This window comes from Orycteropus afer, unplaced genomic scaffold (assembly GCF_000298275.1).
Source record: "Orycteropus afer afer isolate SDZICR_OR568_19922 unplaced genomic scaffold, OryAfe1.0 scaffold00196, whole genome shotgun sequence".
Lineage (NCBI taxonomy): Eukaryota > Metazoa > Chordata > Mammalia > Tubulidentata > Orycteropodidae > Orycteropus > Orycteropus afer.
This window is the reverse complement of record NW_006921783.1, coordinates 2,013,837-2,041,614: the sequence shown is the minus strand read 5'-3', so window position 1 is coordinate 2,041,614 and position 27,778 is coordinate 2,013,837. Positions and strand designations below refer to the sequence as shown.

Sequence of the window (27,778 nt, the reverse complement as noted above, 5' to 3'; positions counted from 1 at the left end):
AATGACATGAGACAAAGTATATGTGAACTGCTGTATGAAAAGTGAATTTACTCTGTAAATCTTCACCCAAATCAAAATAAAATTCAAAAAAAAAAAAAAAAAGAAGTAGAAGAAAATATATACTTAGATGAATCTGAGGTAGGAAAAACATTTCTAAGCACAACAGCAAAGTAAAAACCACAAAAGAAAACAGTATAAATTAAAAAATTAATTTCCACCTAGCCATTTAAATGGCAAAAAAAGGGAATGGAAAAGTTAAATGGAAAAACTTTTAATAAAAAATCATTTACCACACATTGTACTTCCCACTCATAAAGACACTGAGGATTATACTATGCATCACTGATTTAACAGTAGCTTTCAGGAAAAAAAACAACAACAAAGGAATACTACCATATAAACATTACACAACAATGGCAAAATGAATACCAATTTCAATAATGAGTAAATCATGTGTTTTGAAATCAATGAAATATGGTAGGTAAGACATAATGGTGTATCATTTATATATACAGAGCCCTTTTGAGTCAGTGAAAGAAGAAAAAAAACATAAAAATCTCTTCAGGATATTGATAAAAGTCTTTCACAAAAGAAATAAACCAGGCAAGACGTATAGATTTTTAAAACTTTAATTTCAAACAAAACTCAACATCATAAAAAAGACTAGGCTCACTAGTCTGATGAAGACTGGTGAAACACCTCAGACTATGACCCTTAGACACACTTCAAGTGAGGAACTGAACTTAACCCCAATGACTCAACTGGCAGCCAAATGATAGGCCTCTAAAGTAAACAGTAATAACAGGAGGATATGGACTCATTAGAACAATCAAGCATATGTAATCAAGACGATGGCATTTACCAGGGCTAAAGCTCAGAAGGTGAGAGAGGATGGGAAAGAAGGATGAAGGAAAAAGGTAGGTGCAGGGAGGAAGTGGGGATTGCAGTGAATGTCACAAAAGAGAATGTGTATTGACTGTTGAATGGAAAACCAATGTGCTCTGTAAACTTTCACCCAAATCATAAAAAAAAAAACCTCTGTTTCATTAGTAAACAAAGAAATGTAAAATAAATGAGGCTAGTTTTCATCAAATTTGCAAAGACTAAAAATAATGACAAAGCCCATTGATGGTGAGAATTTAGAAAACAGGCAATCTCATTCATTAATAGTAACAACTTAAATTGCTATAATCTTTTTGGAAGATAATCTGTAACATTCATTAAACATCTTAACATAACTATACTCTTTTACTTAATAATTGTACTTTTAGAACTTTACCTAAGGAAATAATCACACAAATGCATGAAGATCTGTATATCTGAGTGCCTGTATGTGTATTTACATTAATGAGGATATTCATCTAAGCATTACTCTGAACTAAAAACTACCTACATGGCAAATAATAAAAGGACTCATTAAGAAACTCATGACAAATCCATATAATGGAATACCACACAGCCATTAAAAATTATAGTGTGCTAGAATATTTGTTCACATGAGAATAAAGTTTTTAAAATAATAAAATACGTCAATATATCATTTTAAACAAAGAACAGACATCAAGAATGTTAATATCTCTGAATGATGAAATTACAAGATACTTTCCCTTCTTTTCTGTTTTCCAAATTTTCTGCAGTGAGCAACTATTATTCTTTAAATAAATGTTTTCAAAATGCATTTTTAATAGATCCTTATAAAATTTAAAACTATTATATAGCTAAACTTACTTCAAAATGGAAACAATCCAGTTACTTTACATTACAAGAAAATGCCCAGCTTACAACAATCATTTAGAAAAAAGATAAAAGAAAATTACCTTCATCCCCAAGGTGGAACAGACCAAGTCAATGATAGCACTCAGTTGGTTGCTATGAAAGTACATAGCCACCAATAATAACATCTCCCCAAAAGAAGCAGAGACACCTGAAGTACTGTTGAAACAGAAGAGAAAATATAAATTTCCAAGGAGAGAATAAGAAAAACTTTCTCATTTAACCAAAACAAATGAAATCACCTTACCTCTCAAAATAAGCTTCTTCTTTTATCATCCAACTTAGCCATACCACCATTAGCTGCTCCTGTTCAGGTGTACTGTATAAAACATACCAGAATAGCACAGGTTTATATTAGATATACTAGCAGAAAGGTTCTGAAATTATTTTTGGTAGAAATTATTTTTCCCTTCCCTACTTTCAAGTATCAAGTCACATCAACTGCTTCTTGAACTGAGACTGAGTCATTAATTATTGAGATATGAAGTAGTTCTAGAGATCAAGAATGAGGACCTTTGCTTTCCTTCATGAATGTGAACAGTCGGACCCTCTCAAAGTCTCAGTTACTGCATTTGCAAACTGGAGAAAGTAAATTTCCTCACATTTCTAAGAAAAACAAAGGTCCTTTGGGATTAAAATGTCAGAAGAATCATATTATCAGCTGTTACATATTTCACACAGAAAAAAATCTAGTGTGCAAAGAGTAAGCATCAGAAAGTCACAGACTTAAACTTTCACTGAAAACATAGTAAAATCTTATTTAAAAAAATATATATCAATGCCAATGATTTTTTAAAGGAAATTCCTAGATTTTAAATTTAGAACAATAAAGGACCTCTTTGAAATTAAAAACTAAATAGGATTAGAAGATAAAGTAGAGGACAAATCCTATAAAGTATAAAGGAGTGATTTTTTTCTTAGAGTGATGTAAATGTTCTAAAAGACTGTGGTGATGGTTATATAACTGTAAATACACTAAAATCCATTGAATAATAGACTCTAAATGGATCAATTTTATGGTAAGTAAATTATATCTCAATAAAGGCAGTTTTACAAATGTAGTACAAAACAAAGGTAAGGAAAATAGGAAACAATAAGAAAAGCAGATGATCATTTCAGGAAGTCCTATATCCAAGTAAGAGGAGGCTTTAGATAGAAAAAGGAGCTCTGGTGGCATAGTGGGTAAGCCATTTGGCTGCTAACTAGAAGGTTGGTGGTTCAAACCCACCAGCTGCTCCACAGGCGGGAGATGAGGCAATCTGCTCCATAAAGATTTATTGCCTTGGAAACCGATTGGGGGTTGCTATGAGTCAGAATCAACTCAATGGTAGTGGGTTAGGCAGAAAACCAAAGGGCAAGACATAATCAACAAAGTAATTCAAGAAAATTTCCTAGAACTGAAGGACATGAGTTTCCAGATTCAAAGAGCTTACTGAGTACACAGGGTCAACAGACGAAAACAAACTCATACCAAGCCATATCACTAAGAAATTTCAAAATCCTAGAGAGAAAAAATGAATCCTGCAAGTTTCCACATTAAAAAAAAAAAAAAAAGTCCATTCACCACAAGGGAAATGAAATATATGCTACAATATAGATGAACCTTGAAAAGCCACTAAGTGAAATAAGCCAGACACAAAAGGACAAAAATTATATGATTCCATTATATTTCGGTATTTATATGAAATACCAAAACTATCAAATGCAGAGACAAAAATTTGTTAGGGGTCACCAGGTACCAGCGCGAAAAGTAAATGAGTGTTATTGGGGAATGGGGTACCAAGTGTCTATTACAGGTAATATAAAACATGTGGAAATGGATGGTGGTGATGGTCACACAACATGGTAACATCACTATTATCACTGAATTGTATGTACACTTAATAATGGTCAAAACGCCCAACTTTTTATTACATATATATTTTACCCCAATAATACAATAAAATGATGAGAAAGAAATGTTTTCACCTTTTAAAAACAAAAACAAACAAACAAAAAAATGACACAAAAGATTAGGAATCAAATATCAGACTTCTCCACAGCAACGCTATAAGTCAGCAGATAACAGAGTAACACATTCGAAACTTTCCAAAACAGGTATTTCCAACCTAGAATTCTATACCCCACCAAACTATCACCAAGTATCAGAGTAGAACAAAGATATTTTCAAAAATACCCAGTCTGAAGAGAATTTACATCCACACATCATTTCTAAGAAGCAAAATGAGGGCGTAAATTTTAAAAATTAAAGACTTGAGATGTAAGAAATAGAAATGCCAATGACAGAGTGGTGAAGCAAGTCCCAAAATAATGTTGTTGTTGCTAAGTGCTGCTGGGTCAGTTCTGCCTCAAAGTGACCTTCTATACAACAGAACGAAATACTGCATGGTCCTGAGCCATCCTCACAACCGTTGCCGTGCTTGAGCCCATTACTGCAGCCACTGTGTCAATCCATCTTGTTGAGGATCTTTCTTTTTTCACTGACCCACTACTTTACCAACATGATATCCTTCTCCAGGGACTGGTCCCTCCTGACAACATGATAAGCTCAAATCCATCAATTCCTCTTCTCTTTTTGTTTTCCCTGAAGCACAGCTAGGGGCCATAGTCTCAGTGGTTCCACCAGGCTCTATCAGACCAGCACCTAGTCCCCCCCTCCTTTTTATTGTTGTGATTTGGGTAAAAATTTACAGAGAAAGTTCACTTTCCATACAGCAGTTCACAAACTTTGTCTCATGACACTGACTACAATTTACTTCAATGCAACAGCTCCCTTCCCACTTCCTCCCGATAGTTACCTCTTTCCTGTGACCATCCCTCCATGCACTCCTGCCCCCTGAGCTGTCTGACTCCCTGTGTATAAACAGCTCTTCTTTCTCCCATGATTGTTCTCTCTAAGGAGTGTATCTACCTCAGGTAAATGTTCAACTCACATGCCTGTCTGTTGTTTGGCTGGAAGCCACAGGTGTAGATTCAATTCCAGACATGAGGGGCCATAGTCTCAGTGGTTCCACCAGGCTCTATCAGACCAGCAAAAATGGCGCCCTCCCTTTTTTTTGCCAAATGATTTTGAGTTTTCTTCCACATTGTTCTCCCTCTCTATCCAGGATCTCCTACATAGATCCCCCTCCAAGTGGTTGACAGTGGTAGCCGGGCACCATCTAGTTCTTCTGGTCTCATAGTCAAATAGGCTGTGGATCGTGTGGTGTACCAGTAGCTAGGTCTAATTCTTTCCATGAATCTTTGGTTTCCTTCATTCTTCTTTGCTCTGGATGAGGAGAGATCCATCGTTGCATCTATATGGCTGCTTGCAAGCTTTTAAGATCCCAGTCACTACTCACCAAAGTAGGAGGTGGAACAATGTTTTGTGTAGTATGTTATGCCAATTGAGCTTGATGTCCCCTGTGACTATGGGCCCAAGCCCACAGGTTCAACTACTCAGTCCCTCTGGGTAGCTGGCTGTGACCAAGAAGTGAATACAACCTTGTCCCTTGTCAGGTCTACTATACATCTCGGAATTCAGATCATACAAATATACTTATAGAACCATTGTCTGCCAACCCTATACATGGTCCTATACACTCCCTGCTTCATAGACATACCTAATAGTTCAGCCTGTCCACCCATCTACTCACCCATACACCCATGTATGCCTTCACTGACAATGCAGTACTATATGTGCAGAAGGGTTCATCTTTGTTGTCTGTACCTCCCATGTACCTCTCTATGTCTTCTTCTTCCTCAATGCCACCATGTTGATCACTCACATTTGGTACATTGCCCTTCTCTTCACCAAATCAATACTTATCTCTACCTATCTAACAGTGTTCCCTACCCTACCCTCCCATTCCTGGTAACCAACAAAGAAAATTTCCTTCCATAGATAAACCTTTCCTTGACTTTTACAATAACAGACTAATACAATATTTGTCCTTTTGTGATTGACTTATTTCACTCAACATAATGTCAAGTTCATCCACGATATGTGGTGTTTTGCAGATTGTAGGTTATTCTTTAGGGTTGCATAGTATTCCATTGTGTGTGTACCATAGTTTGGTTATCCATTCGTCAGCTGATGGACACCTAGGTTGTTTCCATCTTTTGCTATTGTAAATAGTACTGCGATGAACATGGGTATGCATATGTCTATTCCTGTCATGGCTCTCACTTCTTTAGGATATATACCTAGTAATGGAATGGCTGAGTCAAATGGTATTTCTAATTCCAGCTTCTGAAGGAATCGCCATACATCTTTCCATATGGTTATACCACTTGACAGTCCCACCAGTAGTGTATGTGAATCCCAACCTCTCCGCATCCTTGCCAGCATTCGTTATTTTCTGTCTTGTTGAACTTTGCTACTAGTGCTGGAGCAAAATGGTACCTCGTTGTTTTGATTACTCAAATGCATCAATTCTTCTTCAGTCTTCTTTATGCACTGTCCAGCTTACGCATGCATGTAAGCTGATTGCACCATACTCTTTAAAATGATATGCTTGCTCTTTAACACTTCAAAGAGCTCTTTTGCAGCAGATTTGCCTGGTACAATACATTGTTTGATCTCTTGACTACTGCTTCTGTGGATGCTGACTCTGGTTCCAAGTAAAATGAAATCCTTGACAATGACAATCTTTTCTCCGTTTATCATTATGTAAGGGTGACCAGGTGTAGCAGGCAGTCCAGATCAGAGCAGGTCAAGATGCTCCAGGAGGATTTGTTCAAGAAGATGAAACTGATAGAATACCTAATGAATGTGAACATCTTAAGAGGAAATTTAGATTATGAGAGAGTTTGGGTTTGCTGTAATGGTTAAGTACATAGAACTCCAAGCAAAATTAAATAAATAAATAAAATGACAGGACAATTATTTATGCAAGAAAACAAGTTTTGCAGGAGAAAAAGCAATTATCTACTGCTTGGTTGGGCTCTTAGTAGTACTTAAATGATCATAACAATGTAAACAAATAAACATAGACCTAACCAAAATTACAACTTCTGAGAGGAGGGGAGAATAAAAAGGAGATGTGGATGTGTTGGGGACAGAAAGAAGAAAGAAAACTAATCTCTTATCTTCTACAGTATAGTATAGTAAGGAGCTCTGGTGGTATAGTGGGTAATGCATCTGGCTGCTAACCAGGTCAGTGGTTCAAACCCACCAGCCGCTCCATGGAAGGAAGATGGGGTGATATACTTCTGTAAAGATTTACAGCCTCGGAAACCCAATGGGGGTCACTGTGAGTCAGAATCGACTCAGTGGCGATGAGTTTGGTTTTTGGATCTTCTATTGTGGGAAGTCAACAAATAGCTAAAATTGAAAAAGTAAGATGTAGGAATACAAACAAGTCATTTAAAAATGTAGTAGCAAAAAACAAAAGAATCAGCTAAAAAAACTGAATAAGGAAGAAGGACTGTTATTTCCTTTACAAAATCTTGAAGAACTACTTTGGCTCCTTTAAACGTGTGCATGTGAAATTCATAAATAAACTAACTAGCATAATAGGAAGTGCTACTGACATCCTTTTATTGAAAAAGATGCAACTGGCCATATCTAGGGTGGTTTTTGTAGTTAGCTCCTAATCGAATGATATACATGCATTCCATAAAGCAAGCAAGCAGGCTTTGAGAAAATAGAGCAATGTATATAGTAAGGTACCTGACAAGTGTGGAAAAGGCCAGTAGCATACAAAAGGAAAGTGAAACAAAGCGGACCCCAGCTGGTGTAGCAGGAGGACGGCTTGTCATCAACTGCAGTAATTGCTCAGCTTCTTCCTCAGTTGGTCTAAAAAGGAATACTTTATTAGGCTTTTCTCTCATTTAGCTGGGGAGGGAAGAAGAAAATGTGAACTTCCCAACAGTTTAACCTTTTCAGATACAAATTTTATCTTTATAATGACACCTCAGTATGTATATAATCTTTAACATAAGTAACTGTCATAAGTAAACATATTGAGATTTTATATTTACAATGTGTTTCCTCAGACAAAATACAGGCAATCCTCACTTTGCACAGTAATGTGGGACTATAAAAATGACAGTACAAGCTAAAACCATGCAATTTGACTTTGATAGTCAATAGGAAAAGTTATGATAGTTTCCTGCCCTTCAAAAGTTTGATCAAACATTAAAAACTCTCTTACTGTCACTGATAATGCATAGGGAAATGAAAAAAATAGTAACACTAATACTTTAGTATACTAACTGAAAACACAGAAACATTGAAAATTAAACTGTTCTCTCTTTCTAAAACACTTATCAAGTAGTTTGAACAGCCCTTGTTTTATTCTCATATAACTTATGAGACAGAGTGAGCTTCTTTTCTATGCCTTGATGAACTATCATGATCCATTCTAAGTTTGGATCAGCTTCCAACATTGTATCCTTTGTATTTTAAACACTGTGAAATATCTTTACACATTCCTTTAATGTGAAGATTTATGCCGGTATCATTTTCTCTGGTATATCTTCACCCTTTTTGCCACAATCACCTTCTTCATTTACGCTGGCAAGTTCACCTTCACTAAGTTCTTCTGGCTACATACCTAGAGTCTCTTGAATGGTGGCAGTGTCAACATTCCCATGGTCAGCTATTTCTTCTATTTATGTTTGGTTCAAATGTCACTTCCAGTGTTAACACTTTTTGTTTCTTTAATACTTTCATCTTAATTGGCCAATTCTCTCTTTCAATTATCCACTTTAAAAATTTCATGTGGGTTCATCACTGAGAGACAAGGAGGCAACACAATTACACACTTTGCTGTCTGTACATGAGCTGAATGAATAACAGATGCACAGTCAGGAATCACAGACAGACTTTGAAAGAAGTGATGTGATATTGAGTGATCATGATGGACATCTGTTATTTACATAGTAATTTGTGACCAGAAGAACTCACAATGAAGTTTAATGCAATTACTTGGTTAATATCCTGTGGTAAATGAAATTTGAACCGTGTTGTTGGGGAATTGGTGTTATTTACCTGTGGTAACTAATATTCATGCATGACACTCATGCATATTAGAACCACGCAAAGTGAGGACTGTATGTATAACAGTCGAGGATATTATTCAAAAGTATATAGTGTAATGATTTAGAAATTTTGTGCATAATATTCACATCATAGCAATTTTGAAGATTTACTTCAACTAGCAACAAAGGCATAGTAAGGTATGAATCACACAGATCATTCCTTAGTCTTATCAAGCTGTGCTGAAATCACAGGCTTCTTTACATTGTGGTTACAAATGGATAAACTGCTCTGTCCTCTCCCATATTTACATAATTCTGTTCACAAATCAGACCAAAATAAATGGATATGCCTCACCTAGGAATGCTCTGCCTTAGGACATCATTCTTAATATAGGCTAACCCATGTTGTTGTTGTTATGTGCCCTCGAGTCGGACCCTGGACCCGACTCATAGTGACCCCTCCTTGGGTTGCCGAGGCAGTATCACTAAGGAAGTAGATTGCCCAACCTTCCTTCCGAGGAGTGGCTGGTGGGTTTGAACCACCAGGCTTCTGGTTAGCAGTCAAGTGCCTTAGGCACTATGCTACCAGAGCTCCTGAGACACAGCCTGGCTACCTGGTGGGGAGTGGCTGGTGGGTTTGAACCGTCAGCCTTGGGTGTGGCAGGTGACTGCCTGAGGCCCTGAGGGTTAACCTAGGGCTAACCTATATACCTGTGCCAAATAGAAAATCTGCTTCTGACTAAAAAGCCTTTAGCTCACTTCCTTGGAATTAGAAATAAGAAAGTGACAAAAAGGTAAAATATCAAATTATTGAATACTTGAGTCCAGCGATGCCCATCAAAGCACAGTAGAGACGTAGGAGTGCACTGGCTTTCACAACATGCTCTTCTTTCAGCCCGGAATACACAGACACATCAGGCTCCATGTCCACATCAGCTTCTTCCACAATGCGGGTACTTCCTACTGTGGGGAGAATGCCCATCAACTCCAGAAGAAGTTGCCTTCTCATTTGCCAAAGGACTGAACTGCTGTTCTCTCTTTTTCTCTGTAAGAAATATGGACCACAAAAGGAAGACAGCATGGGACACTTACTAAAGGAAAAGGAAGCTCAAACAAAGCTCCCTAATTAAAACACTTGAAACTGCTCCATTTGAGGAGGATGTCATAACCATATAATCTCATTTTAATCAATGAAGCCACTCAAAATCTTCACTGGTTCAAAACTGCACTGGTTCATTTGAACAATACTCTATTTATCCTAATTTCATAGGCTGCAGAAGGAAGACGAAATTAATGACAATTTTAACGATAGGCTACTTTTAAATTAGTACTTTCAATTACATACTAACAATAACGTATGATATACTAGAAAATGCTCAAAGGTTGGAGACAGAAGATTTGTATTTAAACCTCAGCTCTGCCATTACCTGATTATATTCTTTTAGGTATACTAGTTAACCTCTCTGAACCCTAATCTCCTTAATAACAAAGAAATGGATATTACATTGCTAATATTTAACTCACAGGGTTGTTGTGATTAAGAGTTTACAAGTGTATCACTCCCACAGTTCTTCAGGCAGGGACAATGTCTTAGTCATTTCTTTCTCTGCAGGGCCTAACACTGTCTGACATATAGCAAAGCACTCAATGTCTGTTAAATAGATGAATGAATGGACAAAGAAAGACAATAAACATGAAAGCAGTTCTAAACTGTAAAGGGTTATACAAATGTTAGTGCACTGTTATTTTTAGAGTGTTACCAAGTAAATGGTAAGCCTGCTTTAATATTAACTTTAATTGCAAAGAAGGAAAGTTTATGGCATACAAATGACAATTACAAACAAGATGAGTATGTCAATTGCTTACAACAAGAGCCTGATATATAGAAGGCATATAATAAAGGTCACTTCCTTTAAGAAAAGCAAAGCTTAAAACCAGTTTTCAGCAGATTAGAAACCAAGCAGAATTTGGACACAGAAACGTATAGTGATTCAACAGCATAAAAAATAGGTGGGGGTGTCTAAGCAGGACATATGCTAGTGTCTAGTTAAGCAGCCTCAACAAGTTAAAAATCAGTCTCCAGCAATTCCTTCATACGGATTCTATTCACAGAGTCACTAAGAATATTTTTTGTAAAAGTAAACTATCTTGCAAGTTAAAAACTGTTGCAAAATATAAAAGTTATCGAATATACTAATAATTTATTATGATGACCTAAAATAGTAATTCTCATGAGTCTGACCCCGGAACATGAGGGACTCCCAAGATTCATTCAGAGTGTCTAAAACATCAAAAACATTTCCTTAATAATACAGAGACATTACTTACCTTTTTCATTCACATTCTCTCACAACTAAACTGTATAGTTTTCTAGACATTAAAGAGACTTGTAAAAATGTGAAACAAGACAACTCTCACAGTAAATTTTTTTTATTTCAGAAAATAGTTATTTTTCATTAAAAAATCTTTATTCAGGTCCACATGTAATGGGTTTATTATTGTTATGCTTAGATGAAATAAATATTTAAAAATTTGAAGTTTTAATTTCTAATATAGTAAATGTTGATGTAAGCAATATAAGCAAAAGTGCTTTGGTATCCTTGATGTTTTTAATAATGTTCCTGAGGGTTCCTAGGGTTTAAAGGGTTCCTGAGATCCAGAAGTTTGAGAACCACTGGTCTAATGACATGATCCTATAAGTGTTTTTTTCTCTTTTAGTAATGGTTAATATAGCCTGAATCTTAGATATAAATTTATCCCTCACCTGCTGTCCATTTCGGATGAAAGTTCCAAACCAAGTCCGGACTTTCGCATTTGTTCCAAGAAGCAAACCACTAACAAAACAAACCAAGTCACTCACTCCATCTTCACAAGCTTCATTTTTAGTATGATCCAATGTCAAAGCCACTCCAAGGCCGGGCAAGTGACATTCTTCTACCTAACACATACATACACCAAAAAAAAAACCAAAACTTGAAATTAATTTCATAAGGAAAAGGGCAAGGCTGCTTAGATTTAAAGCATCTGAAATTTAAAGGATGATATTTCACAAAACATAAAAATCCAGAAAGGAAAGTAACAAATCCAATACAGGCAGTATGTGGATTACAAACAAGATCTATTCCTAAGCGTGTCTATAAGCTGAATTTGTAAGTAAGTTGGGACAGCTCCATATGGTTCTTATTCAGTCTTACTTTAGTAAAAGAAAAGGCTTGAAGCTTTTTCAGTGTTTGAAAGCTGCATGTGCAACAAGTGAAGGTGATGGTGATGAACAATTTGCTGCAAGTAAAACTTTTCAAAGTGAAGGTAAATTTACATAACATTAAAGGGCAAGTACAAGTTGTCCATAAGTCAGACTTTAGTAACCCAGGATTGCCTGTATATCATTACAATTCTGAACCCCTGTAAGATTCTCAAGCCATCTTGAAAAAAGTTCTTAATCCTAATATAAAGGCCTTACAAGTATGGGCCAAAGGCCACTGTCTCATAAAAACAATGGATTCTCTTACCACCATGCCTCGAACTTTGAGGGCCTGAGAAGGATTCATTTTACATAAGAAGCGTAAGGCATCTGTCCTCCGCCTTCCTCCAAGGCTTTCCTCATCTTGTCGTTCTCCATTCTTGATCAAGCCTCTACAAACTGAACGTTTAAAAACATCTATTACTTCAAGGTTTGTAAATAACGATATTAGGACAAATTACTAAGACTTGACAAACATTCATTTATGCAAATTAGACACTACAGAAGATTAGGGAACTTGAAAAAAGTATCACTAGAAACTGGCTAAAGTAAAGCAAAGAGTAAAAATAGACTTTCAAATGAACAATAACCTGTGGGACAATATCAAGTGGTCAAACATACTTGTAATTAGAGTCTCAGAAACATGGAAAAAGTGAAACAGAAAAAAATATTTTAAGAAATAAAGGTTGAATTTTTTTCAAATATGAGGAAATCTATAAACCCACAGGTCAAAGAAATTCATTGAGTCCCAAGCAGGATAATCACAAAAGAAAATTATAGCAACACATGTCATAATCAAATTTCTGAAAACCAGAGACAAAGAGAAAATCTCAAAAGCAACCAAGTGGACTTCTGTAAGAGGGAGGAAAAGGCAGACAAGCGACACAGACCCTCTTCAACAAAGAAAAGAAAAACCAATTGACTGAGATACAAAAGATAATCCTGGAGCCCTGAGCTTTGAAAGGAACTATACAGTGTGAGTCTGAGAGCTCTAGTAGCCTCCAGGAAAATCTTTAACCAGAAACCTTTTGGTGTCAGCATTACTAACAGAACTTTTGGACTCTTTAGGGCCTTTATCTGCCCTCCAGTCTCAGCAGGTATCAAGGAACTTCCTCCGAACTCAGCACGCATCACAAAAGCCATCCAGATTCAGCACGTATCGGAGATTTGCTCGACTCCTGAAAGTCTCCCACATACCTGAGTCGCATCCTCCCTAGATAATATTTTCCTAAGTGAACTTTGGAGCCGGGGGGTTTCTTTACGTCCCCCAACATCTTAGATCACTGCCCTAAATCCCTTAGCAACAACCAATCATCTGTACCCTCTTGCCCTGGTGCTGCCCCCACCCCCTATTTTTTCCCAAAAATTTGAGAAAACCGGGGGGGCACGGGGTCTTTTGCTTAAGCCACTGACCTGATAAGGGCAAAGACCCTAACTTAAGTTAGCTAATAAACTTTCCTATTGCATTTGCATTGTCGTGTGTTGGCATATTCCTCTCCGAGCATCTCCTTCATAACCTGGGCACAACAACAGAAGTGGATTAGGCACCAACTAGTGGAAAAACCTGAATGAAAACAGGAGTAGAGAGACAGTCGGAGCTGCCGACTGTTAGCTACTCTGACAGTACCAACAGCCTGAATATTTCCATGTGGTATTGGGACCTGAGAATTGACCTAAAGATCAGCCCTGGACCAAGGGCTGAGGGACAACTGTGCTGGTGGCCTATGAGTAGGAAGGGAAACAGCAAAGAGGGAGACAACCTGAGCTGTTGACTTTCTGCTGTCTGGAGGACAAAACCATTTTGATTGTTCACATACAGCAGCCATTCTGAATATTTAAAGTGACCGAGGGTGTAGCCATTTTGAATGTTTACAAGCAACGGTCATTTTGGATATTTAAAGTGACTGCAGGAGCAGCCATTTTGAATGTTTACAAGCAGCAGCCATTTTGGATATTTAAAGTGACCTAGGGCGCAGCCAGTTTGAATGTTTATAAGCAGCGGCCATTTTGGATATTTAAAGTGACTGAGGGTGCATCCATTTTGAATATTTGCAAGTGGCAACCATTTTGGATTTTAAAGTGATAGCATTCTCATTCAGATCCCAGGGACCTAAGGCTGTTTGCCAAGGTCAGCAGGGAGATATGAGAGGCTGACAACAGGAAAAGGGACAGGTGATGAGTGTATAAGTGCTGTCAACTAGTGAACAAAGGAGCACAGTACCCTGCCTGTGTAGATAACATATAAAGAAAATGAAAATCATGGGCAAGTCACTCCAACATACAATCACAAATTAAATATAAACACAAAAAAAGTCACAATGCATCAGAGACAACAAAGCACCACAGTCCACACAAAGAATCAAGATAAAGGAGAAACAAGAGACCAGGATACAGACTCGAAACACATCCCTGAGGAAGACGCAGCATTAGAACTCTCTGATAAGGAATTCAAAAGAATTATATTTAGGTATCTTCAACAAATTGAGAGGCAGATCAAGGAAAACACAGAGAAAACCCTAGAACAATTCTGAAAGACAATACAAGAACAAAATGATAAAATAAATGAATAATTAGAAATTATACAAAATCTACACATAGAAATCCAGAAAATTAATACTAAATTTTCAGAAATAGATAAGACATTGAATGGGCAAAGGAGCAGAACTGAATCAATGGAAGACAAAATTAGGGAGACTGAAGGCAAATACCTGAACACTTCTTTAGAAAGGGATAATTCAGAAAAAAAATCCAAACAAAATGAAGAAAGTCTAAGGTTCATGTGGGATACCATCAAAAGGAATAACCTATGTGTAATTGGAATTTCAGAACAGGAAGAGAATAATAAAACCACTGAGAAAACTGTCAAAGATTTGTTGGAAAAGAATTTTCCTGGTATAACGAAAGATGAGAGTATATCCACTCAGAACGTCCAATGAACAGCAAACAGGATAGATCCCAAAAGAAAATCACCCAGATATATCATCATCAAACTTACCAAAACCAAAGACAAAGAATCATGAGAGCAGATGGGAAAAGCGAAAAGTTACCTACAAGGGGCAGCCAACAAGAACTAAGCTTGGATTTCTCAACAGAAACCATGAAGGCGAGAAGACAATGGGATGGTATACATAAAACCGTGAAAGAGAAAAATCTCCAACCAAGAATTATGTACCCAGTAAAACTGTCCCTTAAATATGATGGTGAAATTAGGACATTTCCAGATACGCAGAAATTAAGGGAATTTGTTAAAACCAGACCACCCTTACAAGAAATGCTAAAGGAAGCCCTTTGGACAGAGAAGCAACCACAGCCAACAACAACTGACCATTAACACACGTGATGACGTAACCCAGAAACCAACCCAGCTATGGAAGTATCCAAAATAAATAAGCCTGCAAGATTGTAAACAGGGAACCAGGGACATCAATTGACAAATGAGGACAACTACAAACCAAAAAGAGGGAAAAAACTGTGTAGTTACAACTTCTAGATGGTAGGGAAGTCAAGACAACTCCAAGACAGAACAGACTGTTCTAAACTTAGGAAGAAAACTATAAATCACAGGGTAACCTCAAAGAAAAATGATTAACCTTCACATCAAAAAAGAGGAAAAGCATAAATACTCAGCAAATACTAAAACAATAGCAATGAAGGAAGTGATAACACGATTCATAAACAAAACAAGCTCAGCAATGCAAATTATATGGAACAAAGAAATCGACACCACAAAAAAGCAAGTAACAAAAATGACGGCAACAAATTCATATTTGCCAATAATTACATATCTGGCAAGGGACTTATCTCTAAGATTTATAGTGGAGGAGTGGATGACCAAACTATGGTATGTACATATAACGGAATGCTACACAGCACTAAAGAATAATGTAGAGTCTGCAAAACACCGCATAGTATGAATGAACTTAGAGGACATTATGCTGAGTGAAATAAGTCGATCACAGAAGGATAAATACAGTATTAGTTTGTTTTTGTGGAGGGTCAAGGGAAGGTTTATATATGGAGGGGAACTTTCTCTGTTGGTTGCCAGGGGTGGGAGGGGAAGGGAAGGAACACTGCAAAAAAAAAAAAAATGCATTAATCCATTTCACTTTAGTTTTGTGTATTTCACTGTACATAAATTATATTTCAATAAAATACTTTTTTTAAAAAAAAGCAACCAAGTGTGGGGAGGTACAGTGGAAGCACTATTTACAAAGAAACAAAGATTAAAAATTAGCACAGACCATAGAATGACATCTTTAAACAGCTAAAAGAAAATGACAACCTAAAATTTTAAACTCAGTAAAAAAATAAAAATCAGGAAACAATAAATGTTAGTGAGGATATAGAGAAACTGGAACCCTCATGCTTTGCTGGTGAGACGTAAAATGGGCAGCCACTGTAGAAAATAGTACAAAGGTTACTCAAAAAGTTATACATAGAACTAATTAAGTATGACCCAGCAATTCCACTCCCAGGTATATACCCAAAAGAACTGAAAGCAGGGACCCAGAAAAAGAAGAAAAGGAACAAAGATGAGACAAATAGAAAACAAATAGCAAGATCATAGACTTAAACCAATCCATCACAATAATCACATTTAATGGAACTAGTCTAAACACTCCAATTAAAAGGCAGAGATTATAGACCAGATTAAAAAGAGCAAGTGTCCGTGTCTATAAGAAATCCACTTTAAATAGAAAGCACAGATTAAAAATACAAGATACACCCACACACCCCATGCAAACACTAATTAAAAGGAAGATGACATGGCTGTATTAATATCAGACAAAGTAAACTTCAGATCAAGAAATAGTACCAAGGATAAAGAAGGGCATTTCATAATGAAAACAAATAAATAAACAGAAGTTTAGATTCATTAAGAAGACATAACAATTCTGAATGTGTATGGACCTATTATATAAATGAGTCAAAAATGGCCTCTGTGTATTGGCCCCAAGTTGTTTACTTCTTCGTAGCAAGCCAAGGTTGGTTACACAAAAAGCCTTACAGTGCAAAACTCCAATTTGTACACACTCAATTGTTTTAAAAAATAGCCCAAATAAGCATATAGCTCAAATAAGCATATTTTTAGTCACTAAACGCTTTCCTGCTTTACATGCCCCATGAAACTGCACACAACATCTGGCAGCCAAACGTAAGATAAAATCCTGTAGTTAGAAGGACGTTAACATGCTACTAGGTCCCTGGGTGCAAATGGCTACTAAACTAAAAGGTTGGCACTTCAAACCCACCCAATGGTGCCACAGAACAAATTGACAAATCCACAACAGTGTTTGAACGATAGCAACATTCCTTTCTCAGTGATTGACAAAACAAGTAGACTGAAAACCAGCAAAGACATAATTCAATAAGGGCTTTCACATATTATGTGATAGTTAATAACTCTTTTAGGAAAAATAAGGAAAATATTATTATTAAATCTTCATTTTACAGAAGAGAAGTGAAATATTTTGACTGAGATCACACAATGATAAAATGTCAAAGCCAGGAATTGTGACCCCAGATACAGTGTTTTTTATTCCCTGGCTCCCATTTCACAAATTGTCTTGCTCAACAAATTTATGTTGTTTTTATTTTCATATCATATAAACCCAAATATGGTTCACAATAATCTTCAATCACTAGTAGTTTGAAATAGAGGTAAATAACTTCAGTTGATTTTTCCTAAAATTTTATTATGTACTTTTCTGTAATCTGGCAGCAATAAGACTAAAAAACCAAGGTCTGATTGCTGACATTTCTAATTACATATATCTCATATTGTTCTCTGGCTATTTCACAATTTTAAGTCTCCTCTCGTTTGCTCCTTGACCAGAGGAATTGTATCTTCTACTACTTCAGTATTTTTTATTATCCTATTACAGTATTATTCTGCTACATACTCGTTGTACTTAAACTTGAAATCTCAATGCAATTTTGAAATCTCTAAACTTGATATTTCTATGATGGATGCTCATTAACCAACTTTTAAAAGTTAAAATCTCAAATAAAATTCCATAAATGTTTACGATTAGCTCAAAGAAAGAAAAGGCTCTATACATGCTAAGTAAATCTCTTTAATCTCATTTTTAAATTCTATTTACCTTCATTAAAACTATCAGGAACATTGGCCACCAAGAGACACAAGAACCAGGCACCATTTCTAACATGTAGCAAGGCTTCAGCTACATCAACTATAGGAAGCAGGGAAGGGAGCTCTATAAGAAAACAAAGTCAATGTTACTACTAAACAATGACATTTCACTGTATTGTATATTAACAATCATTTGACATTTCACAGATGTCATCTAAAATCATTCAAATTAAGGTAATTTCTTTTCATAGTCTAAAGCTGAGCTGTCCAGTAGCACAGCCACTAGCCACAGCGAGAATTCAAATTAAGTAAAATTAAATAAAATTTAAAATAGTTCAGTTCCTCAGTTATACTATCCATATTTTAAGTGTCCTACAGCCACATGTGGCTAGTGGCTAGAGTACTGGACAGCATAATACAGAGTATTTCCATCATTGCAGAAAGTTCTACTAGACAATGCTGGTCTAAAGAGAAATTTTCATGAAAATCTTTGCATTTTTATGTCCTTTATCTTTTAATTCCGATCATACTAGACTATTACAAAGAATCTGGAAAACACAAAAAAGTGGAAAGAAGAAAATTATTATTAACTCTAATCCCATCCATCAAAATTAATAATTTTCAATAATTTTAATCTCCCCATGGGTACAGTTTTTGTTTTCACTTTAAACAAAACTTGGTTTATATTGTACTCAGCATTTTTCCCTTTGCTTTTGTCATTTAATATATTGAGAATTTTCCAAAATCATTAAACTACTTCAAATAAATCATTTTAACATTTGCATAGGAAATAACATAATTCACTTACTTACCCATTGCTGTCAAGTCAATTCTGACTCATAGTGACTCTATAGGATGGAAGAGAACTGCCCCACAGGGTTTCCAACGCTGTAATCTTTACAGAAGCAGATTGCCTCATCTTTCTCCCACAGAGTGGCTGGTGGGTTCACATCACCAACCTTCCAGCTAGCAGTTGAGCACTTTAACTACTGCACCACAAGTACTCCTTATTTACTTAATTACTGTCCTATTCTTAATCATTTTTACTTAAAGTTTTTGGTACATTAAACATTTTTTAATTTATTACTTAAACATTTTTATTAGATTACCCTTAAAATAACATAACAGTACAAGAAGTTATACAATATCATTTAATAAAAAACTATATCTGAAATGTATCATAGCATTTAGTACATTACCTGCTTGTAAAATACAAAGTACATCTGCAGCTTCCTCCAAATAGACTGGACTCTCAAAGAGCTCAGAAGACTTAAAGAAAAATTCTCCATTGGACTCAGATACCTAAAGAAAAAAAGAAAACAATGAACTCTATTAATTTCATCTTACTTTTAAATTAAATGCCTTACTATTTAAAAGGGAGCTCTGGTAGCATAGTGCCTAAGGCACTTGACTGCTAAAGAGAAGGCTGACAGTTCAAACCCACCAGCCACTCTTTGGAAGGAAGGTGGGGCAATCTACTTCCGTAGTGATACTGCCTCGGAAACCCAAGGAGGGGTCGCTATGAGTCGGGTCCGACTTGACGGCACATAACAACAACAATACTATTTAAAAATTGTGTATTGAACTCAAAGATCATCTTTTAGTTTGTAACTAATATACTGCAGCAGAATATGCAGCATTTGATCATTTTTAACCAATTTAACCACAATTAACAGTCACAGGATTATTATTTGACATGAGAGTATCAATCTTAAGAACTGATTTCTACTAAATATTTGGAGATATCTGAAAATAAGCAGTAAGACAAATCAAGGAAATGAACTAGTAATGCTACCTACATAAACTGTAGCTCCAAGAAAGCCAAAAAAAATTCTGTAAACTTAAAGCAGTATGACAATCATAGATTCAAGTTCAACTCTGAATAAACTGTAAGAAAAAATGAAAACTGAGAACAAAGTACCTACTACCTTCTTGAAAAACATCCTACAGGAGCTTCATTACCACAGATGTGAAATAGTACTAAACTGAAAAACTGAAATTCACAGAAAAAAGGTCACTTATTAGTTTAGAAGTAGAAAAAAGAAAACTATTAATTGAAATTAAAGAGTATCAATATAGTAGTTAGTCAACAGTAGAAAGGAATAACTATTTCTACTTGAAAGAAGTTTTATAAAATTTGTAACATATTTTAAAAACTTGATCTAAAATTCCTCAAAACCCCCTAAAAGTACTTTCTTTGCAAACAGAATTTAGTCTTTTTATCCAAAATTTCTAAAAATTAACTTTATTTATTAGAAATTAACTAATTCCAAACTTATAAAAGTAAATAATGTTTGTCTCTGAAACTCTGAGCCTAATCTCATACAAACCACATTAGTATGAAGAGCCAATTTATTTCTTTATATGGTAGACCCTTAACACTTACAAATTTTAAAGTTTAAACTAACCACAATTATCCAGAGGTCCAAAGTAATCCATAATTTTGCCGAGAAGTTGAATAGCCTTTATTAATGTATGTTGTTGTTTGTTGTTATGTGCCGTCGAGTCAAACCCGACTCATAGCGACCCCTCCTTGGGCTTCCGAGGCAGTATCACTACGGAAGTAGGATTGCCCAACCTTCCTTCCGAGGAGTGGCTGGTGGGTTTGAACCGCCAGCCGTCTGGTTAGCACTCAAGTGTCTTAGCCACTATGCTACCAGAGCTCCCTGTCAATGTATAGGAGCAATTATATTAGCTAGTGAGTGAGACTAGCCAGCCATCCTACATCAAACTGTCATTCACTTTGATACTCTCACAGTTACATATGAGATAATGCTCACTCAGGATCTAAAGGAATCACACACATTTCTGTTATACCTCATTACATTTTTATGGAAGAAATTATATCCTATAAAGGTATTACCAATTTGTGTATAAGTCTGAACATATATTTCCTTAATCATCAAGAAGCCATTGTATTGTCTTTAGGAAATGCAGTTGTAATAAATTATACAATGTCTTTTTCCATGTAGCTAAATAATAGCTTCTCAAAAAAATAAACTATAATGGAGAATAAAGAATAGGTATAAATGAAATGTGCAAAGACCTGGAGTCTGAAAACCAAAAAGGAAGAATACGCTCAGCATTTCTCAAACTGAAAGAACTGAAGAAAAAATTTAAGCCTCGAGTTGCAATAGTGAGAGATTCTATGGGCAAAATATTGAATGATGCAGGAGACATCAAGAGAAGATGGCAGGAATACACAGAGTCACTGTACCAAAAAGAACTGATTGATCTTCATCCATTTCAGGAAGTGGCATATGATCTAGAACCAATGGTAATGAAGGAAGAAGTCAAAGCTGCAATGAAAGAACTGGTGAAGAACAAGGCTCCAGGAATTGATGGCATACCGATTGAGATATTTCAACAAACGGATGCCCCATTGGAGGCACTCACTCAGTTATGCCAAGAGATTTGGAAGACAGCTACCTGGCCACTGACTGGAAGAGATCCATATTTGTGCCCATTCCAAAGAAAGGTGATCCCACAGAATGTGGAAATTACAGAACAATATCATTAATATCACACGCAAGTAAGATCTTACTGAAGATAATTCAGAAACGTTTGCAGCAGTATATTGACAGAGAACTTCCAGAGGTTCAAGCTGGATTCAGAAGAGGATGTGGAACAAGGGATATCATAGCTGTTGTCAGATGGATCTTGGCTCAAGGCAAAGAATACCAGAAAGATGTTTACTTGTGTTTTATTGACTATGCAAAGGCATTTGATTGGGTGGATCATGACAAATTATGGATAACATTGAGAAGAATGGGAATTCCCGAGCACTTGATTGTACTCATGAGGAATCTGTACCTTGACCAGGAGGCTGTTGTTCGAACAGAACAAGGGGACACTACATGGTTTAAAATCAAGAAGGGAGTGCGTCAGGGTTGTATCCTTTCTCCACCCTTATTCAATCTATATGCTGAGCAAATAATCCGAGAAGCTGGACTGTATGAAGAAAAACGTGGTATCAGGATTGGAGGAAGAATCATTAACAACCTGAGATATGCAGACAATACAACTTTGCTTGCTGAAAGTGAGGATGACTTAAGGCACCTACTGATGAAGATTGAAGAATACAGTCTGAAGTATGGATTATGTCTCAATATAAAGAAAACAAAAATCCTCACAACTGGACCAATGAGCAATAAATGGAGAGAAGATTGAGGTTGTCAAGGAATTCACATTGCTTGGTTCTACAATCGATGCCAACAGAAGGAGCAGTCAGGACGTTAGATGACGTGTAGCATTGGGAAAGTCAACTGCAAAGGAACTGTTTCAAGTGCTGAGGAGCAAGGATATCTCCTTGAGGACTAAGGTGCGCCTGACACAAGCCATGATATTTCCAATCGCCTCGTATGCATGTGAGATCTGGACAATGAATAAGGAAGACCGAAGAAGAGTTGATGCTTTTGAGTTGTGGTGCTGGCGAAGAATGCTGAAAGTACCATGGACTGCTAAAAGAACTAACAGATCTGTCCTGGAGGAAGTGCAGCCAGAATGCTCCTTGGAAGCAAGAATGGCCAGACTTCGTCTCACCTATTTTGGTCATGTTGTAAGAAGGGACCATTCCCTGGAGAAGGATGTCATGCTTGGTAGGGTGGAGGGTCGACGAAAGAGGGGGAGGCCTTCAACGAGATGGATTGATACGGTGGCTGCAATGATGAGCTCAAGTATAGCAGGGATTGTGGGGCTGGCGCGGGATAGGGCAGTGTTTCGTTCTGCTGTGCATGGGGTCGCTATGAGTCAGAAACGACTCAACGGCACTTAACAACAACAACAACAATAAATGAGAAAAAAATAGCTAGAGAAAGAAACTCTTTAAAGGGAGGAATTTAATATCCTTTCAGCTTCTGAAAGAAAAAAATGTGCATATCAAACAGAAGATGCAACCTACTTGCCTTCTGGCTTATTGTCTACCTTCCATTTGATAATCATGCATGTTCTGAGCTATGATTAAAAGAAATGCACCTTGTTCATAATTGCCAACAATTCACTAAGCACAAGACGCAGTCGACGAGGTGAATCACTATGTTCAAACTCTAATGTCAGTCCATGCTGAAGCTGTGACACCAGGATGCTCTCTCCACTGCCTCCTCCAAGTTTATGCCTAATAAAGTACAAACATGGTAGACAATTATGAGAACACTGGTATGGAAATTACAGTGTAAAAATGATCTTTTCTTGAAGTAGTCTATCTACAAAAGAATGTATGAATTCTAAATGCTCTCTAGCACTCAGTTTGCCTATTTCAGGAATTTACAACATATATAAAGACTCCATCTCAACTGACAGTTAACATTCACTTCCATTAACAACAGTCAAGAAAGGACATAACATTAGACCAGAATGTTTGGAAATTAGTATCAGTTTAAAAAGTCTCCCGGGGTAGATACACTCCTTGAAGAGAACAATCATGGGAGAAAGAAGGGCTGTTTACGCACAGGGAGACAGCTCAGGGGGCAGGAGTGCATGGAGGGATGGACACAGGGAAGAGGTGACTGTTGGAAGGAAGTGGAAGGGGAGCTGTTGCACTGTGGTAAATTGTGGTCAATGTCATGAGACAAAGTATATGTGAACTGCTGTAGGGAAAGTGAATTTGCTCTGTAAATTTTCACCCAAATCACACACACACACACACACACACACAGTCTCCCTGGTGATTCCAATAAATCCTTCTATGCTAAGAGAATTCATCCTGTCCACTTCCCATTAAGAGTAACTGGCCTAATCAGTTTAAGCCCAAATATAAATACTGCACGTCCCAAATTTCCCTATGCATCTTACAAATGTTAAAAGTTTCTAGAATTTGAACTATAAATAGAAAAGATCACAGTAAAATGCTCTCCAAAATTTAGATTCTCATTCTTTTTTCCTGGAGGAGCGCATCCAATAAAAAGGCTCTAAAAGCTCTGAAAAACATTTGACTCTTTATTCTTTGACAAATGCAAGTAAATCCCAACCCACATAAATATAAATTTACCTGAGCTGTTGTTCTTTGTTGGCATCCTGTTCTAAAGCATGGAAGTCCACAGACAACAATGCAACAATGGAGTTGACTGCTTCCACTCCAGACAGAAGGCGAAGGATAAGTTTTTTATCCTGAGCCCAGCTCTGGCTCTGGTCAGCAGGAGCACAAAGTGCCATTCGCACCAAACAGGGTAGTAGAAGTCTTAATTCTGGATCACTTAAAGATGCTAGATGAACAACATCTACCTTCTGCATTGCCTCAAAAGCAAAAGGGCTGACAAACTGAAGGCTTGTACACTCAGTCATTATCACTGTTAATCCTAATGTTTAAAAAAAAAAGGGAGAGAAAGAGTGTAAGTCCACATGTATGTAAGCGCCTCTTTAAAATCCCTGAAAAATGAGGTTCTTTAAAAGGTCCCTACATTGGTACTACTCCTTGCACAAATCTAGAGCCAAAGCTTGTCTCTCTCCCTGTTTCTACCGCCATCTGGAAAACAAAAAATTAAATAACAGGCCCAAGGTAATATTACTAAAAAGACCAAAAACTAATATTGCTAGTTTGTGGCGAAATCCAAGGCTGAATTCTCTCTACTAAACCCCAATCCAAGATTTTCTCCACTACACCAATCAATACAGTAGTACTAACACTTGACAACCTTACACTACATGGATCGTTATTCAAAAAGCTGAAATCATGCCTTCTGTTCATTGTTGAGATGCCCAGCAAAAAGCAATAAAGGTCTTTCACATGAGGTCCAGAAGGCATGTAGTTTAAAGTAAATAAATGACCACAGTTAACGAGGCTCTCTTACCGCAGCTTTTTAGTTTCACATGCCTACCCAACATATATAGAGAATGGATGGGCTTCTCTCAACCACCCTCTAAGAGTCGGTGGGAGCATTGGTATATTACCGCAATGGTTAAAAGCGGTGCCAGAATGAAAACTGTGGAGGGCCCAACAATACCCTAAGTCCCCTGCGTTACCAAGTTATTAAAAAAAAAAAAAAAAAAAAGCAGTGTAGGTGTAATTAGTTATAGGAGAAAGACGATTCCCATTTGGGCACTTCTCTGTCTTCAGTAATCACAAGCAAAAAATTAAAGAATGAAAAAGAAAACGCAGTGAGCCACTCCAAATCCATCCCCTCTAAGACCCGCAACCAAAATAACCAAACTCACTGCCGTGGAGTCGGATCTTCGGATCTGACTCATAGCTACCCCTCCTTGGGTTTCCGAGGCAGTATCACTACAGAAGTAGATTGCCCAATCTTCTTTCCGAGGAGTGGCTAGTGGGTTTGAACCGCCAACCTTCCGGTTAGCAGTCAAATGCCTTAGGCACCACGCCACCAGAGCTCCTCTAAGACCCGAAGACTAGCAAAATTGTAGGCAGAAACGCTGTTTTGCTTTTAAGGAGAATGAACGGGCCTTTTAAGAATAGGGGCGGGATGAAGGAGCAGAGGCTCCAAGACCTGTGTCACGGGTATGACCCAGGCGTTTTTTGGAGGAGAAAAGTCCGGCCGGTTGCAGCCATAGACCCGGGAACGCGCTAAAGTCTGATAAGCCGATGCTTCATACCTTAAGATCTAGCCTCCAGCCTCCCAGAACCCCCACCCCACCTCCCCGTCCCAGAGGCAGAGGCAGAAATCAAGCCACTGTCCGAAGTTGGGCCTAGCATTATCCACAACCCCAACTCTACTTGCACCTCGAGTACACCCAGGCACCAAGAACCCAGACGTCGGGACAACCAGGTCGATGGTTCGATGGGGGCACGTTGGGGACACTTCACAGGGCCAGAACCCAGACTGGAAGGAAGGGAAAGCGGACGAAACTGCTTCAACTTGCGCCCAGCACCTTCATTCATCCCCAGTGTCTGACTCCCGTCGGCCACCGTACTGGATTGAGAGGCAGGGTGGCTCAAAGAGGAAGCTTAGGGACGTCAGCGCTGATGCAACAGCGCGCGTGCGCTGGGCAGCCCCTTTTTTTTTTTCCCTTTTGCCCTACCCGATTTCACCCCCCAGGTTTTGAATACTGGTTCCAGTCCCTTTTCCTGAACCTGCTAGCTGTGTCGTTTCAGATAAGTTATTAAGACCCTCACAGTTTCCATTTCATCGTCACAGGATTATTGTGGCATGCAAAAGACATAGCGTAAGTAAAAGAAATGTTAAAGTGGTCCCGGAACACTAATGGAACTAGACTGTACTCTTTTCTATCTCTGCCTATACCATCCCACCACTGTAGGTGTAGAATGCCAAAATTTATTGTGTTGTTACGTGCCATCGAGTCGGAACCGACTCATAGCGACCCTTCCTTGGGCTTCGGAGGCGGTATCACTAGGGAAGTAGATTGCCCAACTTTCTAATTCCACACCTTTCCCTTACCGCTCTCGACCTAACATCCACCGTCAAAACTTTCAGGGTTTTCAGTTTAGAGTCCACAGATCCTTAGCGAGGCATCGATGGGGTTTCAGGAAATCTCTGAAATCTATGCAGAATTGTGTTTGACATTTCTCGGAAGAGTCCAAAACTCCCAACAGCTTCTCAAAAGGAGTCTGATAACCCCAAAAAAGATTAAGAGTCACTGTTCTCAATATCTTGGGAGCTCTGGTAGCGTAGTGCCTAAGGCACTTGACTGCTAAACAGAAGGCAGGCGGTTCAAACCCACCAGCCACTCCTTGGAGGGAAGATGGGGCAGTCTACTTCTGTAGTGATGATACTGCCTCTCAAACCCAAGGAGGGGTCGCTATGAGTCAGGTCCGACTCGACGGCACATAACAACAACATTCCCAGTATCTACCACCCGTCTGTCAGTTTGTCTGTGTGATGTGTTTCTATGATGCTGGAAGCTATGCCCTCAGTATTTCAGTTATCAGCAGAGTCATCCAGGGTGGACTGGTGGATTTTGCAGACCAAGAGACTAAACAGAAAAGCCTGGGGACTACTTCTGAGAATTAACTAATGAAAACCTTAACAACAGAACATTGTCCAATGAGAGTGCTGGAATATGAACCCTTCAGGTTGGAAGGCACTTGGTTGGAAGGCAATGGCTGAATCAAGGGACTCAAGAGTATCAACAGTCATGAAGATGGTGCAGGAGGGGGCAATGTTTCCTTCTGTACATGGGATCCCTGAGTCAGAGTTGACTAGTCAGCAATTAACAACAGTCTATATAAACTTTTTCAACTGACCCACAGTAACTGATGCATTTCACGTTGGGACTCAGAATTGTTGTTGTTATGTGCCCTCGAGTCAGGCCTGACTCATAGCGACTCTTCCTTGGGTTTTTGGTATCACTGCACATATATCCATTAAAAAAAAAAAAAAAAAAACCTCACTGCCATGGAGTCAGATCCGACTCATAGCAACCCCTCCTTGGGTTTCTGAAGGTGTCACTAAGGCAGTAGATTGCCCAACTTTCCTTCCGAGAAGTGGCTGGTGGGTTTGAATCACTATAAAACAAACAAACAAACAAACAAACAAACAAACCCACTGCTGTGGAGTAGATACTGACTGGTAGCAACCCCCATTGTGTTTCCTGGGTGGTAAATCTTACAGAAGCCATACTTCTGCAGAGTGGCTGGTGAGTTTGAACCGCCAACCTTCTGGTTACCAGTCACGTGCCTTAGGCACTATGCCACCAGACCTCCTTTATATGCATATATACCCACCTAGAAGGAAGGTTGGGCAATCCTACTTCGAAGTGATACTGCCTCCAAAACCCAAGGAGGGGTCGCTATG

The 27,778-nt window shown here is 37.8% G+C and overlaps 1 protein-coding gene across 1 annotated transcript in view; it reads right to left on the bottom strand.

Moving 5' to 3' along the window:
- Window positions 1-24,359, bottom strand: part of INTS2 (integrator complex subunit 2) — a 66,564-nt gene extending 42,205 nt beyond the window's left edge. Inside the window, exons 1-10 of the mRNA XM_007947873.2 lie at window positions 24,061-24,359; window positions 23,049-23,187; window positions 19,274-19,376; window positions 18,085-18,198; window positions 12,249-12,379; window positions 11,504-11,677; window positions 9,558-9,784; window positions 7,427-7,552; window positions 2,021-2,092; window positions 1,818-1,932 (exon numbers count right to left, since the gene is read on the bottom strand). Coding sequence (XP_007946064.1) covers window positions 1,818-1,932; window positions 2,021-2,092; window positions 7,427-7,552; window positions 9,558-9,784; window positions 11,504-11,677; window positions 12,249-12,379; window positions 18,085-18,198; window positions 19,274-19,376; window positions 23,049-23,187; window positions 24,061-24,353 — 1,494 coding nt within the window. The 5' untranslated portion in view covers window positions 24,354-24,359. The remainder of the gene's footprint in view (window positions 1-1,817; window positions 1,933-2,020; window positions 2,093-7,426; window positions 7,553-9,557; window positions 9,785-11,503; window positions 11,678-12,248; window positions 12,380-18,084; window positions 18,199-19,273; window positions 19,377-23,048; window positions 23,188-24,060) is intronic.
- Between the last annotated feature and the right edge of the window lie 3,419 nt (window positions 24,360-27,778).